This window comes from Pseudonaja textilis, chromosome 13, assembly GCF_049901715.1.
Source record: "Pseudonaja textilis isolate UNSWEBS1 chromosome 13, rPseTex1.2, whole genome shotgun sequence".
NCBI classification, from domain to species: Eukaryota; Metazoa; Chordata; class Lepidosauria; order Squamata; family Elapidae; genus Pseudonaja; species Pseudonaja textilis.
Window position 1 is genome coordinate 265,126 of NC_142002.1, and position 11,990 is coordinate 277,115.

The window sequence follows — 11,990 nt, forward strand, 5'->3', positions numbered from 1 at the left end:
AGCCAGAACAATTAAAAGTGCTTCTCCTGGGATATTTTCCATGCAAAGTTACGGGGTGAATGTAGGTTAGAAAATCAGGCTGGGAGAAGAGAGGTTTCCTATCTCTGGGACATCTGCAGATCCCTATTCCCAGGCCATCGACTTCTTGAAAAAATGGACTTTTTCATTAAAGGTTCCAGCAGTTTTGTTAGGAAATGAAATGGCAAGCGGCTCCTCCTCCGTCTGGTGTTTTGCTGTTTCCAGCAAAGGAGGCAGCAAATGGTGACAGTGTCCTGGCCTTGTTGTTCAAACTGGGTCTTCAGCGGAGCTTCCCCTCCGAGCGAGAGAAGCAAACAAAAGCCCGAGCAACTGGAATCTCCAAGTTGCTCCAGGCTGCTTTTCACATACTATTCCACCTTCAGAAATAGAACACAAAATCATTCATACGGTTAATAGCGTTGCGCCCTTTATAGCCATCACCTGATTTTGGCACAGAAATGGTGAAGGTGACACTTCAAAAGGCTGGACTTGCGGCTCTGCAGTCACAGCAAAAAGGGGGGACTCACTTGGGAGCCCAAAGCAATCGTTGTTCCTCTGTTTGCTTCAAAAGGAGCCCACGGAGCCCACTCCCACAAAGCTATTGAATACGCAAGACCCCATTTGCAACTGTTGTGGGAGCCCTGCGAGAACCCCCCAGTTGCTTTGAGAGCAAATCTTGCGCCTCCTCTGCTGTCCTCTGCCACTGGCTGGAATGTCGCTGCCACTGCAGGCCAGAACACTTCTTGGAAACCGCGGCCATCCAGTGGGCTAATCATTCGAGCCCCACGCTGCAAGGAAAGAGAAGGGATTCAAAGGGAGGAAGCAAATTGGGCACAAATGGGTACATTTTGTAATACATGGACAGATTACAACCATAAAAGACCAGGGCGGCAGAGGGCAGCTGCTCTTCTGCCGTTTCCCCCATGTGGGATAGGGAAGCCGCAGGGCTTGACACGGCCTTTGTCCCGGTGTTCCCCACTGATTCCGTTGGAAGGGGGGGGGGCTAGAGGAGCATCCCCCGCTTTGGGATGCTGAGCCTTACCTGCCCAAAGTGCCTCCAGCGTGAGTGTAGTACTTGTTATAGTCCAGGCGTAACAGCAGTTGTGCCAAGTCAGAATTGATCTGGTGATTGTGAACGCTGGAAAGAATCTTGAAGAGAAGGGAGGACTGGCAGCTGAAGCCCTGCAAAGGGAAACGCAGGCATCGGAGCAGCCTTCTAGAGCCACTGCCCCTAGGGAGCCCCGCAGAACCTCCCAAAAGCCATTTCAGGCAGGAGAAGAATGGCACTGCCATGCCCAGGGTGGGAAAAAAAAATACATTTTTCAAAAAAGGGTTGTGCAGTTGCATCTGGAGCAGTGACTTTGGCCAGTGAACCTCTGAACCGGAACTGAGGAGCGACCTACGCCAAGTGTTCCACACAAACCTCAAGGCCGCTCATTTCGGCAAAGAAAAAGGCTAAAGCACAAAAGTTGGGTTCGCCAGTCAAAACGACAATCACACGAAAATGAAAGTACACTCTGTCTGAGTACTGTGGCTTTACATATCAGGGCAAAGTAAAAATCACCTGGTCCTTAGCAGTTCTTAAAAGTAGGTAAATGCAACCTCAGAGAACAGCACGCGATATATTATACCATGTCATTATTTTACACACACACAAAAAAAGCCAAAATGGAGAAGCCTCATGTGAAAAAAAGCAAGTCCGCTCTTACTGCTTAGGTACATATGAAGAGGCTACCTATCAGCCGGGTGCTGCTAATCAAATGCCCCTGATCAACTGATCCATTAGCAAGCCTGACTCTCTAAAAGCGGAAGTTTTGGGGTGAAAAGTAAAGACATCAGCAATAGGCTTAGAAAAGCAATTGTTTCTGCCCATCGTTCTGAGAAGGCCACCTGGAAACATTTAAAGTCCATCGTTCTGTGATGGGGAAGAGCATTCACAAGTGCAAAACGTCCAAGACAATTGCCAATCTTCCCAGGAACAGAGTCTCAAAGTTAGATCCTACAATGCTCAAAGAAATTGCAAAAAAATCCAAGTTACACCTCAGACGCCACAGAGTTCACTTGGCATGTTAAATGTTAAAGTTTATGATAGCACAATTAGAAAAAGATGGAAGAAGTATGGCTTGTTTGGAAGGGTTGCTAGGAAAAAACCTCTTCTTTCTAAAATGAATATTGGCAGCAGGTTTGCAAATTTGCGCCTGAACAAATCACAAGACTTCTGGGACTCTGCCCCTTGTGCAGAAGAGACCAAAGGGGGAGGGGTCTGGCCATAATGCAGCGCCACGTTTGCCAAAAACCAAACAGCACAAGCCTGCCAACTGCCAAGCAGTGGTGGAGGGGTGATGATGTGGGCTTGTTTTGCAACCACAGGACTGGGGCACGTTGCAGTCACTGAGCTGACCATGAACTCCTCTGTTTACTGAAGTATTCTAGAGTCACACAGCAGGACGATGATCCCAAAGGCATCAGCAAATCTACCACGGAATGGCTGGAAAAGAAAAGAATGGAGGTGACGCAAGTCCAGCCCTCAACCTGATTGAAGTGCTGTGGCGGCACCTCAAGAGAGCGGCGCATAAGCAAATGCTCAGAAACCTCCATGAACTGAAGCCACGTTGTAAAGAAGAGGCGGCCAAACAACGCGAGAGACTGATAACGTCACACAGAAAACGATTACTTCAAGCTATTGCTGCTAATGGTGGTTCTACAAGCTATTGAATCATAAGGTGTACATGGTTTTCACACCTGGCTTCTCCATCTTGGCTTTCTTTTTGTAAAATAAAGGATGACATGATGTAATGTGTTGTATTTACCTACTTTTAAGAACTGCTAAGGACCAGATGATTTTTATTATATCCTGATAGGTAAAATCATAGAACTCAAAGAGTTTGTATTTAATTTTTCACAACTGTAAAAGCAGCCAAAAGGCGTAATTGGGCTGCGAGGTGACTCGGAGCAAACCGGTTCTCTGCCAGCTGATCTTCAGCGCTACCGGTATGCCAGAACCGGGCCAAAACGGGAGAATACCACCACTGCGTCAGTGTGCATCTCTGTGTGGTTGGTTGTGAGTGGGTGGGTGTGTACTTACCTTAGCCAGGATGCTCAGCTGGGCTGTACCTCGTTCATCCAGGGGCCCTCGGTTCTGGCTGACCAAGGAACAAAAACTATGGCAGAGATCTAAAATTTCATTCAGGCAGTGGAACGCCTACAAAAGAAGGATCAGAAGTGGGCTAAATTATTATGTATTCATTTATCTTCCCACAGTTGTAACTGTTGATTCTAAACTAATTTTACCTATGAAAATATTAATTAGTTCAGCTCTGGGTTGTGAACAACACTTTTTTTAACAACTTGGATTAGAATTATGGAGAAAATGCTTATCAAATCTGTAGACAATGCAAATTAAATTCCTTAGAACGCAAGAAATCTAGGAAAATGATCTTGGTAGAATTGGGCTGAAAATAATTGTCAGGCTCCTGTCAGAACGCTGCCATTTGGGGAGGGCGGGGGGGCGGGGAAGAGGAGGCTTTGTAGGTTGAATGTTTTGCATGCTGTCACTGTTGCTGTAACTGCTTGGGAGTTTGGGGAGGGGAGAATCAGCCATCTGCACAGGCTCCCCCTGACTCGGTTTCAGCCTGGTATTCAAAGTTGCAGCGCCTCTTCTCACCATCCCGCCTCGGAGTTTCCAAAACACCTTTGTGGCATTTTATTGGCTGCAGATGGACACGGAGTATGGGGGGGGGGAAGGGGGTTAAAGGGAAAATTTAGCCTAAGGCTTGGAGCCTGACTTCTCTGCAATCACTTTCTCTCTCTCCTTTTCAAATGCAAACTGCTGCAAGAGTTTTACTTTCTTGAGAAGGCAGCTGAAGCAGGTCTTTACAATACTGAACGTTAGAAATCAAATGCAGTTTTTGAATGGGAAAATAACCAGCCGAAAAAGATCTGGAAGCCCAGCTAATTGCAAACTTCAAACCAGCAGCCCTGATAAGGCTGCAAATGGGCAAATGCAAACAGAACAAATTCCGAAATTATAGGGCTTAATCATCCCACTTAACTTTGTATTGATAACTCCTAGTTTGGGTGAGTGTCCATTCAACTGTAAAGGATTCAAACTGGCTGGAATAGATGACCTTGAGAGGAGCCACAAGAAAAACTGGGGCAAGACTGAAGGGCGCTCTTCAAGTACCTAACAGGATGTCAGTACCAAAAGGTGATCGAGATCTATTTTCTACTCTAAGAGAGGACGGAAGATGGAATAATGGACTGAGGTTGCTGAGAGGCAGATTCCAGTTGAATATTTGGAAAAAAAAGATCCTCACAGGAAGCGTTCTTCAGGGGAACCAATTCCCCTCAACCAAATCGACCGTCCACACTGGGGAGAGGAGTGGGCTAAAGGCAGGGGCATGCCGACCTTCCCCGTATTCCCTTTGCAGTCCAAGGGTCCAAGATAATGGACCCACAGAGAAGCTACTTGCCGGCTTCAGGAGAATGAAGGACTGGGCCAGGAGGTTGCTCAGAAAGTGATCGTGGGCCAGTCGGATGCTCTCAAAGTCACGGGTGGAGTTGATCTGCTGCAGGAGCTGGGAGAACTGAGACTCGAGGACATCCACCTGAAAGAAAACATTACTTTTAACGCCTACGGTCAAGGAAAAGTAGAGGAAACCCTTGTAAGAAGCAGCTGGCAGCCGAAAAAGCGGAGAAGAAAACAGCTGAGCTGTTTGGCCCTTTTTCAGCCGCCCCGGCAAACACTTACTTGCAGGTAATATTGCAAATTGTCCACGAGGAAAGTCATGTGATGGCGCAGCCGCCACTTGATGGCATCCGTCCGCCTGGATTCCAGGCACTTGCACCGCATCTGCAGAGCCCAGCAGTGCTGCAGCTCAGCCTGGACTCGTCTCACACTCAGCAGGTATTTGAAGACCACGTTGTACCTGCAGCCAAGAGTCGGCTGGGCTTAGCCCTGGGCCAGGAAGCCCCCAGGACTCCAGCAGCAGAAGCCCCCTCCCCCTTCCCACCGACCCAGAGGAGGCAGCCCTCACTTTTCCAGGACGGCCGGAGTGAAGAGGATGTGCAGAGGCCACTGGACTTTGTAGGAGAGCCCCAAGGCAGCCCAGCCGGATGTGGGGGACTCGTGGGGAGAGAGTTCTCGAGAAGGGGTTTCCCGGTTCTGGGAAGGGTCTGAAAAGGAAGCCAGCCAACAACTTGGACTGAAGAAGGCTGGAGGCAGCTGGACAAGCCAAGGCCGCGGCTCAGAGAGTTGGAGGAGGCCGGGGTCCGCGTGGGGGGGGGCCTCCTGCCGCCTCTGCTCAGCTAGCCAAGGCGCTTGCCATCTTGGAGGAAAAACAGCAGTTGTGGCTTAATGCAGGTCTCTGCTACGGGGGGGGGCACCCCCTTTTAACTCCCCAATGCGGCGTCCGGCCTCCTGCGCCAACACCCACCTCGGTGTTCCTTTCCATGGTAATGGATGGTCAGGTGGAGGAAAGGCAGGAGGTTGTCGTCATCCAAGAGCACTTTGTGGGCCGACTGCTGGAATGCCACGTTCACATCTGGGGGAAGGAGCCGGGGGGTGGGGGTAGTAGAAGGAAAATAGGCCTTTTGCCGCCTCCCCGGTTCTACCCAGCAACTCGGGGGGAGGGGAAACAACTGTGCTTCCCTCCTCTGCATCCACCTGTCCGGGCTCAGGTAACGACTCCGAGGGCACTTGAAACGGCGACTTGGGGGCGTCCAACCTGGCAGAAATGCCACTCAAGGAGCATTTCAAGCTGCTTGGGGCCCTTTTGGAGATGGAGAGACTCACCGTGCTCAGTCACTGCGGATGGGGGCGTCTTTAGCATGTGCTGGGCGGTATCAATAAAGGCCTGAAACAATTCTCCTCGCCCCAAGAGGTAAAAATCCTTAATGACCTGGAAGAAAGGCACCCTGTTCGGCCACCTCGACACCCCCCGCTCCCCCTCCCCCCGCTTGGGAAACAGGGCCTCCCGGTTTACCTTCAGCTGACCTATCAAGTCGGCCTCCTCCACCATCAGCTTCCATAGGTGCTTAGGGAAGAGAAAAGGCCCAGCATCAAGACCCAGGAGCTGCACCCACCTGCAGCGGTGTGATCCAAAGCTCCTCTCCCTGCTCCTTCCTTGGGCAGGGCCCCCCCTGCCCCCCCCCCGGCACGCTGAGCATCCCTCCACGGGTGGGGTGGCTTCTTCTCCCCATGAGGAAAAGCTTCCCAAGGGTCCTTTGCTAACATGCTTCGTGCGCACAGCCTGACCTCAGCCACGGCGCTCCGGATCCAGTCAACCACAGCCTCAAAGTCCATCAGGTTGAAGAGGGGCTGCTGCTTGAGACGATGCAGCTCAGCCGCGAAAGTCTCTTCCTGGTTCTTCAGGATGGAGCCTGCGGAGAGAAGAGATTTCACGGAGGCTTCGCCCTCTTTCCAAGACCTGGCATGTGCGACTGGAGGCTGCATAAATACACCAGCTCAGTCCAGATCCCAGGAACAGCCACTAAGAGAGAGGTGTGCCTTGTCAAGGGAGTCGGTAAGGCTTAGCCCACGTTGCAGAATAAGAAGCAGCTTCGAAGATTTAAAAGAAAGAAAAGGCACTATCCTCAGGGGGGTCTATATAGAACAGCATCGGAAAGAGGGAAAACTTCATCAAGGCGAACGACTGAAACGGGCTGCAAAGGATCTCGCCTTGATCTAGTCAGAGAGGCCTCTTGTAATCTGGATCACTGACCCAACTCAGAGGGATCGCCAGGGACCACTTTCGGGGCCTGCCCATCCCTGATTGTCCCACTTGGGGTAAGCAAAACAGGAGCTTTGAGCAAACCTGGTCTATGGATTGAGACGGGCTGCCCAGGCCGCTTAGCCCATAGCCCAGCCTTGAGAGGACGTGGGCCGTGGCTGGCAGGAGAGGAGCCCTGCAACCAGCGTACAAACATCTGCCAGACCGGTTCACCATCCTTCTTACTCCCTTGAAAGAAACCACAGCCAATCACGGTACCTTTTTTGGCAAGAGTCACATTCTGACTCTCAAACATCTGCACAGATTCCCCTACAAAGAGGATTTTTTCAGCGACACGAGCTGGAATGTAGGAAGGCAGCATCTCCATCCGCAGAGAGAACTGTTTTGGAGAAGGGGCCAACATATTCTCTTCCTCAATCAGCCTCTGTTGAAACAAAGGTTGGTGGAAGGGAGGGAGAAATAAACATTAAGGCCAAGGAAACTCCAGAGCCATGGATGGAACATCAGCCTTTTTAGAAGGCTTGGGAGGAATCTCCCTCTTAGTCTCAGACCTCAGGGACCGGGAGGAACAAGGCTAAAGGGTTGTGGGGGAGGGGAGGAATACGGCCATTTGGCCCTTGTTCCCACTCCCTTGATTCTCTTCTAAAAAGCACAAGGAAGCGAGAGAAGTTCCCCTCCTCATTCCTTTTCCGCCCCTCAAAGGTCAACATGCTCTTTCACGCAAGATCCTCCTTCAAATCAGGCTTGCTTGAATCAAATTCCTTCAGTTTTGAATTCTCAGCAAACTACATTAAAAGGAATATCCAAACTTATTTTTTTTCCTCCATGTTTTACTACTTCTTCCTCAAACTGACATTCCCCCCAGTGGTGAACATTCTGCCCCTGAACTCTCACAGGAGGCCCGGGCGGGTAGAAGGGACCCGCTCTGGCAGGGCTGGGTGTGTGTGTGTGTGTGTGGAGCTGCGCTGTGACTTGGGGAGTTTTTTAGTCTAGAAAGGAGGCAGGTGAGAGGAGACACAACTGAGATGCATAAAATTATGCATAGTATGGATAAACTGGGCAGCAGAAGTTATTTTACCCTTCCCAAAATATCAAATTACCATATGAAATTCAAAAGCCAACAGACAAAAGGAATGTACACATTTGCTTTGGAATTCACTCCTCCCGTGAGATCGGGTGCCAGCTGCCAGCTTGGCCGGCTTCAAAGAAAGGCTGAAGCAATTCCTAGGAGTTCTGGGGATCAATGGCTACTAGACACGGCTTTGGGAAAGGGAAGTAAGTTGTCCCGTTCACTCCCTTCTTCTGTGCCCACCCCCTGTTGGTGCTGATAGGAAGCGAGAGGCTTTCGGCTTTGCAGAGTCCTGCAAGGTTTGGGACTTCCTCTGCTCCTGTTTAACGTCCACGTGAAGCGGCTGAGTGAGATCAGCCATCCCTACAGGGTGAGGTATCACCAGCATGCAGAAGACGCCCAGCTGTATGTCTCAAGTCCATGGTGAGGCTGTTAAGGGCAGGATGGGGAGCAACGGCCTGAAACTGATCCCTGGCAAGACGGGATGGCTCTGGATTTGGGGTTCTTCGGTGCGCAGAGAATTGCCATCTCTGGTCTTGGATGGGGTGGCACAACTCCACAAAAACCCAGGGCATAATCTGGGGGTTCTCCTTAACTCACAACTCCTGCTCGAAGAGCAGGTTGCAGTTGTGGCTAGGAGGGCCTTTGGCAACTGGAGGCTGTGTGCTGGTTACGCCCTTACCTGGACCAACAATCCACGTTCACAGTCATTCACTCCCCTAATTACACCTACCATCTTGACTACTGCAAGGCACTCTACGTGGGCCCTTGAAAAGTATCCAGAATCAGAGAAAAGTATCAGCTGGTTCAGAGTGCAGTTTTGTGAAAGTCTAGATTTGCACAGGTCCCGTCTCTTGCAGGAGCCGCGTTGGTTGCTGATTTGCTTCTGGATTCCAATTCAAGGTGCAGGTTGTCGCCTTCAAAGTCCTACATGCCCTTGGGGCCAGGTTATTTCAAGGGCCCTTTTCCCCCCAGGTACATTCACCTGGCCCACCAAAGCAAGTCAGGCAGGGTGTGTTACAGGTCCCGTTCTTAAGGAGGTCCACCTGGAGGGACCAAGGAGACAGGCTTCCCTCCAACGGTTCCCTTCCTCGTGGAGATACGATTCGCCCCAACTAGATACCCTTTCGAAAGGCGCTGAAAACCTGGTTTGTCAGTGGACCTGGGGACTTCAGGGGTAAATGGGAGTTTATTAGATTGTTGTTGCCAGGGGGGTGAGGGTTTGCTGGGTTTTGAATTTGGGTTCACTCCTGAAAGCCTCCTGGAGTCACTGTGAGTTGGATGACCAGGCATTTTCTTAATGAATAAAAGAGTAAGCCGCTTGGAGGGAAGACGGGGAAGGCTCAACCTCACCATATCCTGCAGCTCTCGCAGCTGCTTCCCTGTGAGTCCTCCGATGCCCAGATCGTCGTCGTCGTCTTCCGGCTGGGCCGGGGTAAGCCCCAGGGAGGGGCCCTGCCTGATGAAGAACTCCTCGTGGTGGTCCAAGAGCAACCCGTGCAGCATCCAGGCAGAGAGCTGCTTGTAGAGAACGGCGTGGCACATGGCCAAGACCCTGCAGGAGCGCAAAAGGAAGGAAAAGCTCAGGGGAGCAAACGTGACGGGCAGCAAAAGGCGCCAGCGTCCAGGCAGGACCTCCAAGTGGGGCCCCTGGGTTCCAGGGGCTCTGAATTGCTCCCTTGAGCCCCTCATTAGAGAAGGGGTAACAAATGGCACCGAGAGCAGCTCTATGCTTGTGCCTGGCTGGGGGGCTGGGAATGACTGGGGTGCTGATAAAGGCCACCGGAATCATAATTCTTTACTTCTCCAGAGCTTGGCGCACCGGTGGCAAACCACCACGGCCGTATTTGTAGACTGTCTCCAAGATCTGACAACCGTGAATCTGCCAAGGAAACAAATTCAGACGAATCAGTCGTAGGACAGGAAACCGAAGGTGCCTCTTTCGGGTCTGCAGCAGCCAACAACCATCGGCTGCATTTACTCCCTCTCTGCAAAGAGCAATAGCCTCACCCACACATTGGCGCACAGGGCTGGATGGCACCCCCTGGGCAGCTTACGAGGTCAGCCTCTTGCCCCCAACAGCCTGAGCCCTCCTTTGAATGGCTCTGGAAGGACGGAAGGCTAAGCCAACCTCAAGCCCCACCAGGATCGAACTCCAGGCTGTGGGCACAGTCAGCCTGCACTGCTGCATCCGAATGTCTGTACCACAGCGATGTAACTTCTCTTTTGCATTTCTCATTTCCATCCAAATTTCCCCAACTCAGCTCTTGGCCAGACACCTGTATTTTACTAAACTGCTCCCCAAACAAGGCTTCCCTCACCAGAGGCAGACAGGAAGAATACCATACCTTCTGGATCTTTATCTGCTCTACTACGGTCATCAATGAGGGAAATAAGAGCTGAAACTGTAAAACAAAAACCAGTATTTAAGAATATACTTGTTTTAATGAATTGGGTCAAAAAATGAATAGTTCCTTGGCAATCTGACAGTCTAACATCTGGCCCACGGAACAACTTTCCCCCTGGGCTGCCTTCAAGTTATGTATCAATGAGAACTGCCTGTATTTCCATCTAATCTAAAAGAAAGATGAGACGGAAGGGCGTGAAATAAAAAGCCTCTATAATCCCTACCCTCAAATGCAACGTCAGAGATTGGCTGCAAAAGAACAAGAGTAATTCCACCCTCCAGCTCTCTTTTCAAGGACTTGTTCTCAGTAGTCACCTAAGCTACTGTAATTTTTGGCTCTCTCTCTCCATTTTAAGTAGGTTCTCAATTGGTTCTATTGGGTGGAGTTTGGGCTTTAAAAAATACACACAAAAAACACAAAGCCAATCTAATCTCTGCAAAATCTGAAATCTGCTCTTTGCATCTGGGAAAATTTCTTCAGAGGGCAGATGAGAAATGGCTTCTTTGGCAAAACTCACCTGGTCCAGAGAATAGTTGACATACGAGATGGTAAGGTGAGGATCAGCCAGAAACTGCCCAAAACAGAGAGGAAAAGTGTGAGCATTCACAACGGAGCTTTTTTTTTCGGGGGAGAAGAGACAGGTCGCCAGGATGGAGCCTTCTGCGGTACCTTACCCCGCCTGCAAGACCTGATTCCAGGTAAGGTCCTATCCTGCCAGAAAACGCAAGCTCGGCATGGGTTCCTTGCCCAGGACAAGCCAGCTTGTGGTCAAAACTTGGGGCCACCCCCGTTCGGGTTGGGGTCTCCCTCCACCCCGCCCCGCTCACCTCCTGCTCCAGGCCCAGCAGCGCCTGCCGGTAGGGCTGCAGCACGGCGTCCAGCCCGGTGCAGAAGGCGCGGAGGTAGATCCCCGGCGGGGAGGCCAGCAGCTCCTGCGAACAGGCGAAGCGAGGGGGTGACTCCCCGCCGGGCACCCGCGGGCCGACCCCCCTCCCCGGGAAGAAGGCGCACCTGCGGCGGGGCGGCGGGCGGCGGGAGCGGCGGCTGGGCGTGCTCGGCGAACTGCTCGATGAACTCCTGCAGGCGGACGTAGAGCGCGCCCAGGCGGCAGACGCGGGCCAGGAGGGCGGCCTCGCTCGGGTGCAGGAACGGCGGCGGCTCCGGGGACACCTGCGGGGGGGAGGAGGAGGCTGGGCCGGGCTCGCGGAGGGAGGGCCGCCCCCTCCGCCCCTCCGCTGCGCCCACCTGCAGGCCGCCGCCCACGAAGAGCCCGCCCGGGTAGCCGCGCAGCGCCAGCAGCAGCTCGTGCATCATGGCGCCGTCGCGCGGGGACCGGGCCTCAGCCCCTCTCCGCAGGCGCCCCAACGGCGCCCCCGGGCTCCCTAGGACAGAGCCGGCCCCGGGCTCCTTAGGTGGGGGCGGGGGGGGGGCGGTCGTCTGCCGAGGAGCCCGGCCTGGACTCCCGCGGACGGGATGGGGTCCTTCAGGCACGGAGCTGGGCCGCCTGTTTCGGAGCTCCGGCCCCGCCCCCCGGGCGCCTCGTCAGAGCTGCCTTCGGGTTTTGCCTGCGCGGAGGTTGCGGGCGGGCGGGGGGCGCTTGGAGGAGGACAGGGAGCGCGGGTGACCGCCGCCTGGCCAGAAAGCGCGGGAAGGCGGCTCGCTTGGGCGCAGCATGAGGAGGGAAGGGGGAGCTGGCTGTCAAATAGGCCCTTACTCTCGCCTAAAGTAGTTTTACGTTTTTTGAATGTAACTTTTGCGAAAATT

At 52.6% G+C, this 11,990-nt stretch overlaps 1 protein-coding gene across 2 annotated transcripts; it reads right to left on the minus strand.

Annotated features, from left to right (window-relative positions):
• Positions 1 to 423: 423 nt before the first annotated feature.
• Positions 424 to 11,768, minus strand: TUBGCP4 (tubulin gamma complex component 4). 2 transcript variants are annotated; one of them, XM_026709459.2, is made up of 18 exons: positions 11,472 to 11,768; positions 11,238 to 11,396; positions 11,054 to 11,158; positions 10,744 to 10,797; positions 10,167 to 10,223; positions 9,621 to 9,700; positions 9,172 to 9,373; positions 7,008 to 7,173; positions 6,275 to 6,399; positions 6,003 to 6,053; positions 5,813 to 5,918; positions 5,454 to 5,561; positions 5,055 to 5,193; positions 4,769 to 4,946; positions 4,491 to 4,625; positions 3,104 to 3,220; positions 1,061 to 1,200; positions 424 to 806 (listed from the first exon to the last, which is right to left on the minus strand). In XM_026709459.2, exons 1-18 carry the CDS (start codon positions 11,538 to 11,540, stop codon positions 791 to 793), a joined length of 2,007 nt encoding a protein of 668 aa, XP_026565244.1. In that variant the 5' UTR covers positions 11,541 to 11,768; the 3' UTR covers positions 424 to 790. The 2 variants fall into 2 exon arrangements, with proteins under 2 accessions (XP_026565244.1, XP_087797926.1); XM_087941800.1 differs by lacking the exon at positions 424 to 806 and having other exon boundaries at positions 1,057 to 1,200; positions 11,472 to 11,767.
• Between the last annotated feature and the right edge of the window lie 222 nt (positions 11,769 to 11,990).

What these genes read in the sequence shown, in the direction of transcription:
- TUBGCP4 (XM_026709459.2), bottom strand. Translation starts at nt 11,540, where the DNA reads ATGATGCACGAGCTGCTGCTGGCGCTGCGCGGCTACCCGGGCGGGCTC. An exon ending in TGCGAGAGCTGCAGGATATG is followed by an intron (nt 7,174 to 9,171) that starts GTGAGGTTGAGC and finishes TTGTTTCAACAG; the next exon opens with AGGCTGATTGAGGAAGAGAA. An exon ending in ACTTGATAGGTCAGCTGAAG is followed by an intron (nt 5,919 to 6,002) that starts GTAAACCGGGAG and finishes CCTTTCTTCCAG; the next exon opens with GTCATTAAGGATTTTTACCT.